Source organism: Rhinoraja longicauda, chromosome 27, assembly GCF_053455715.1.
Source record: "Rhinoraja longicauda isolate Sanriku21f chromosome 27, sRhiLon1.1, whole genome shotgun sequence".
In the NCBI taxonomy this organism is placed as follows: Eukaryota; Metazoa; Chordata; class Chondrichthyes; order Rajiformes; family Arhynchobatidae; genus Rhinoraja; species Rhinoraja longicauda.
This window is the reverse complement of record NC_135979.1, coordinates 4,845,017-4,851,016: the sequence shown is the minus strand read 5'-3', so window position 1 is coordinate 4,851,016 and position 6,000 is coordinate 4,845,017. Positions and strand designations below refer to the sequence as shown.

The 6,000-nt window shown below is 46.2% G+C and overlaps 1 protein-coding gene across 2 annotated transcripts in view; it reads left to right on the top strand.

Annotated features, from left to right (window-relative positions):
• The first annotated feature begins 2,692 nt into the window (after window positions 1-2,692).
• Window positions 2,693-6,000, top strand: part of themis2 (thymocyte selection associated family member 2) — a 47,519-nt gene continuing 44,211 nt past the window's right edge. For both annotated transcript variants that reach the window (XR_013548981.1, XM_078423125.1), the window contains exon 1: window positions 2,693-2,860. Coding sequence is in view for 1 of the 2 variants with exons in the window: in XM_078423125.1 (XP_078279251.1) it covers window positions 2,743-2,860 (118 nt within the window). In the remaining variant the exon portion in view is untranslated. The remainder of the gene's footprint in view (window positions 2,861-6,000) is intronic.

The window sequence follows — 6,000 nt, the reverse complement described above, 5'->3', positions numbered from 1 at the left end:
GTGCAACAGAAAAACAACCCCATAATTGTTATCTCCTGTTGTCAGTTCTGATGAAGGGCCATCATCCGAAAATGTTAACTCTGTTTCTCTCTCCGTGGAGGTTGTCTGACCTTCTGGGTTCCCTCAGTAATTTACATGAGAATTTAATATTCAAGTTGGAGACGAGAAGAATTTCTTTTGAGAGACTTAGTGAAAATTTAGAATTTTATGCACAGGAAGCTGGGAGGCTCACGGAATATATCATGCAGGGAGAACACTCAAACAATATGAAGTTAATAGAAAAAATACATTTATTGAAACAACAAAATCGTGCGGCTCAATGGCCCAGCAGTAGAGCTTCTTCCTTACAGCACTTGCAGTGCCAGAGACCCGTGTTCGATGAAATATCAGTCATAATCTTACTGAATGGTGGTATATAGAGGATCCTTAAGACTATTCAACTGCTAGTTCTTACTTCCTTTATTTTCCAAACAGACACTCTGTGCTGTTTACATCTTCTCTTTCTCATTCAAAATGCTTCTCACCTTCCCTACTGCCTTCCCAGCATTGTAAAAGATCCTCATCTCCCAATCGTAAACTCCATTCCTTTCCAGCAGAGCTGCTGAAAGAAGATTAAATTAACAAACGCCAGTTCCTTGAGCATACAGCAGTCTTTATTTTTACTATTCTCACCAATTGCAGAAGTTCACAAAGGAAGGTACATTCTCTTTCAACATCACTGTGTGGCCAAATTCTGCTCTAACTCATAAGTTCATAAGTCATAGCAGGAGAATTAGGCAATTCAGCACATCAAATCTGCTCCGTCATGCAATTATGACTGGTCTATCTTTCCCTCTCAACCCCATTCACTTGCCTTCCCCCCACAACCTGTGTCACTTTACTAATTAAGAACCTGTCAATCTCTGCTTTAAAAATACCCAATAACTTGACTTCGCACAGCCATCTATGGCAACGAATTCCTCAGATTCACCACCCTCTGGCAAAATAAATTCCTCCTCATCTCCTATGTATAACGTGTAGGGAGGAACTGCAAATGCTGGTTTATACCGAAGATAGACATAAAATGTTGGAGCAACTCAGTGGGTCAGGTGGCATCCCTGGAGAGAAAGAATGTTTCTGTGTATTTTTACCTCTCAACCCTTAGGGTAAAGGATAGAACTAGTGGATGGGTGATTGTTGGTCAACATGGATTTGATGGGCCAAAGGGACTGTTTCCACTCTGTATCTCTGAACTTAAACGAGTTCCTGACAAACTTTTGCAAGTAGGACACAAAGTGCAGGAATAACTCAGCAGGTCAGGCAGCATCTCTGGAGGACCTGGATAAGTGATATTCCGGGTTGGGACTCTTCTTCAAACTGATTGAACTAATCTGATGAAGGGTCCCGATCTGAAATGTCACCCATTCATGTTCTCCAGAGATGCTGCCTGACCCGATGAATTACTCCAGCACTTTGTGTCCTTTTGTGTAAACTAGCATCTGCAGTTTCTTGTTTCCATCTAAGCTTTTGCATGTAGAGAAATGCGAGCCTCAGGGTTTGTTTGATGCTTTTGTGCTGTTAGTTTTAGTTTTAGTTATAGTTTTATTGTCATTTTCTTGTTTCGTTTAGTTTAGAGATACCGCATGGAACCAAGCCCTTCGGCCCACATCTAACAGCGATCCCCGCACACTACTATCCCACGTTAGGGCCAATTCTTTATACATTTATACCAAGCCATTTGGAGTGTGGGAGGAAACTGAAGATCTCGGAGAAAACCCACACGGTCACAGAGAGAATGTACAAACTCTGTACAGACAAACATTCGTAGTCAGGATCAAACCCGGGTCTCTGACGCTGCAAGTGCTGTAAGGCGGCAACTCTACCACTGCGCCATCGAGCCGCCCTTATTTATTGTGTTAATAAATGTATTTTTTCTATTAACTTTAGATTGTTTGAGTGTTCTTTCTCCATCATTGATTCAAATCCTTGAAACAAATGAATTAAAATGCACTTTGGGGTTAACATGGGGTTAGCAGGGAGATATTCCGGGTTGGGACTCTTCACACAGAGAGTGTTGAGTCTGTAGAATTCTCTGCCACAGAAGGTAGTTGAGGCCAGTTCATTGGCTATATTTAAGAGGGAGTTAGATGTGGCCCTTGTGGCTAAAGGGATCAGGGGGTATGGAGAGAAGGCAGGTACAGGTTACTGAGCTGGATGATCAGCCATGATCATATTGAATGGCGGTGCAGGCTCGAAGGGCCGAATGGCCTACTCCTGCACCTATTTTCTATGTTTCTATGAGATATAGATCAGCCATGATTGAATGGCGGAGTAGACTTGATGGGCCGAATGGACTTATTCTGCTCCTATCACTTATGACTAAAGGAATAGACATGTTGGTGATGATGTAGTTTGGCAGGAAATGTACGGGGCATCAATGTGACTTGTCTGGTCTCTGCTTCTGCTCCTCAGCCATCAAAAGAGGAAAGGAAAATGCCCGAGGAATCATTTTACCTCTGTATGTGCCAGTCATTTGAATCTAATGCTACTTCCCTTTTGTGTTGTTTTTTGGGGTGGGGGAAAGGGGAAGGTTGGAACTTTGCCAGATGCATCATCATTTCAGTGCTATACAGTCATCAGAAGTCAAAGCAGAAGGAAACTATAATTGCAATAGCTGAGCCACTTGTACACATTTCATCGAGACGTGAGATATGTGGTTGTGACTGCAGAGATCTCAAATTTTAAACAACGAGGGAGCGTAAAATGGCAGATTCTTACCATTCAGATTCTGAAATCATCTCATTGCAAGACTACATTTGTTCTTTGAACTTTGCAACTCTTCCCAGAATTCTGGAGATCCACTCTGGAGTTTACTTCCAAGGTATGTACAATTCCTATTTGCAGTTTTTTAAAAAGAAATCACAATTTTCTGCTCAGTCTGATATCCAGTTCCTTGTTTATGTCAATTTTTACTATGAGAATTTGGTGCAGTTTATTCCCATTAGGTGCAATATCCCTGTGTGAGTCGTGCCTCAGTGTCTCTCTCCTTCTTTCCTGAGTCACAAGGCAGTGGGTTCGAGTCCTCCATCCCAGAGAATTGAGCGGGCCAATGCTGGTATATTGTAGTGCAGTCCTTTGGGTTAGGTGTTGAACTTAATCTCCACCCATCCTCTCAAGTGAATGTGAAAGATCCCAGAGCATGGAATCTGCCAGCGGCAATCTGGCGATGTGTAAAATCAGCAGGTCAGGCAGCCGGAGAACATCCATCCATTATCTCTGGAGAACGTGGATAGGTGAAGTTTCGGGTCTTCATACTGCAGGAGGAGCGGTGAGAGAGAGTCTTAAGTAGCATCAGGAATCACAGAGAGGTGACATTATGGCAAGGGTGGTGCAGTGGTAGCGTTGCTGCCTTACAGTGCCAGAGACCCGGGTTCGATCCTCACGACGGGTGCTGTCTGTTCGGGGCGGCGTGGTGGCGCAGCGGTAGAGTTGCTGCCTTGCAGCGAATGCAGCGCCAGAGACTCGGGTTCGATCCTGACAACGGGTGCCGTCTGTACGGAGTTTGTACGTTCTCCCCGTGACCTGCGTGGGTTTTCTCCGAGATCTTCGGTTTCCTCCCACACTCCAAAGACGTGCAGGTTTGTAGGTTAATTGACTGGGCAAATGTAAAAATTGTCCCTAGTGTGTGTAGGATAGTGTTAGTGTGCGGGGATCACTGGGCGGCGCGGACTCGGTGTGCCGAAGGGCCTGTTTCCGCGCTGTATCATCTAAATGATGAAAATGATGAATTTGCAAGTCCTCCCCGTGACCGTGTGGGAACGAGTGCACACAATGAGACTCAACGAGACTTTCTTTGAAGCTCATACGACTTGTGTGGAGAGAGAGAGGGAATGCAAGGGTTTCTTAAAGTTAGATAAATCAATATTAATACCACTAGGTTGTAAGCTGCCCAAACGAAATATGGGATGTTGTTGATACAATAACAACACCTCATATTATGCGTGGGAAACTCACAACTCACTGTAACGAACAGCATCTCATATTTCACTGAGATGCTGTCTGACCTGCTGAGTTACTCCAGCTTTTTGTGTCCATCTTCGGTTGAAACCAGCATTTGTGGTTCTTTCCTACACATGGAATCACAAGTCTTACTTGTTCTGCTAAAATAAAGGAATTTATACCAATACTTGCTTTACAAAGAAGGAACATAAGACTTCACATTACTGGAAGTGTGTAGCAGAGTCCCCCCATTCCGGGAATTAACCTAGTAAACCTACGCTGCACGCCCTCAATAGCATGAAATATCCTTCCTCAAATTTGGAAACCAAAACTGCACACAGTACTCCAGGTGCGGTCTCACTAGGGCCCTGTACAACAGCAGCGGGACCTCTTTGCTCCTATACTCAACTCCCCTTGTTAGGAAGGCCAACATTCCATTGGCTTTCTTCACTGCCTGCTGTACCTGCATGCTTCCTTTCAGTGACTGATGCACTAGGACACCCAGATCTCGTTGTACGTCCCCTGTTCCTAACTTGACACCATTCAGATAATACTCTGCCTTCCTATTCTTACCACCAAAGTGGATAACCTTATCCACATTAAACTGCATCTGCCATGCATCCGCCCACTCACACAACCTGTCCAAGTCACCCTGCAACCTGCGCCATAGAGGAGGCTGTTGCAGTAGTCCAGACGGGAGGTGATGAAGGCGTGGATGAGGGTTTCTGCAGCTGTGGAGGAGAGGGATGGACGGAGACGGGCAATGTTTTTGAGGTGGAAGAAGGCTGTCTTTGTGACAATGTCACCGTCGACAAACGCATCCGGTTGTATCCCAATCAAAAACCCTGGATGACAAAGGATGTCAGGTCTCTCCTCAAGGACCGTAACACCGCCTTCAGGTCTAGTGATAGAGCTCTATACAGTGCTGCTAGAACCAACCTGAAGAGAGGTATCAAGGATGCCAAAGCGTCCTACAAGAGGAAGATTGAGGACCACTTTTCCAACAATGACCCACGGCGGGTATGGCAAGGCATCCAGCACATCACCAACTACAAGACCAGCAACCGCACGACTGCCGACGGCGACGCCTCGCTGGCTGAGGAACTTAACTGTTTCTTTGCTCGTTTCGAGGTGAAAGCTACAGTGGCAGATATTACACCCTCTCCAGCACCTGACAGCAACACCTTCACTGTGCAGGAGTATGATGTTAAGCGCGTACTCAGAGCAGTGAATCCCAGGAAAGCTGCAGGCCCCGATGGTGTGACGGGCAGAGTGCTGAGGGAATGTGCAGACCAATTATCTGAGGTCTTCACAAAAATCTTCAACCTGTCCCTTTTAAAATCCACCATCCCTCCCTGCCTGAAGTCCGCCATAATCATCCCACTGCCGAAAAAGTCTGTCATCAGCGGTCTTAACGACTACCGTCCGGTAGCACTCACACCGGTCATCACAAAGTGCTTCGAGAGACTGGTCCTGCAGCACATCAAAGCCAGCCTCCCACCCACCTTCGACCCACACCAGTTTGCCTACAGAGCAAATAGGTCTACAGGGGATGCCATCGACACTGCTCTTCACACTGCACTGACCCACCTTGAACACCAGGGGAGCTATGTGAGGATGCTCTTCCTCGACTTCAGCTCTGCCTTTAACACGGTCATCCCGAGCAGACTGGTCACCAAACTTTCCGACCTTGGATTTTCCCAAACCATCTGCCAATGGATCAAGGACTTCCTGACCAACCGCCCCCAGACCGTCAAAATAGGCCCTCACCTCTCCTCCACCATTACACTGAGCACCGGCTCACCACAGGGCTGTGTGTTGAGCCCCATCCTTTACTCCCTCTACACTCACGACTGCGCCCCCACCCATCCCACCAACACCATCATCAAGTTCGCGGATGACACGACTGTGGTTGGACTCATCTCAGAAGGAGATGAGACAGCCTATAGGGATGAAATCCAAAGGCTGGCAGCATGGTGTTCAGTGAACAATCTGGTCCTGAACTCCTCCAAAACAAAGGAA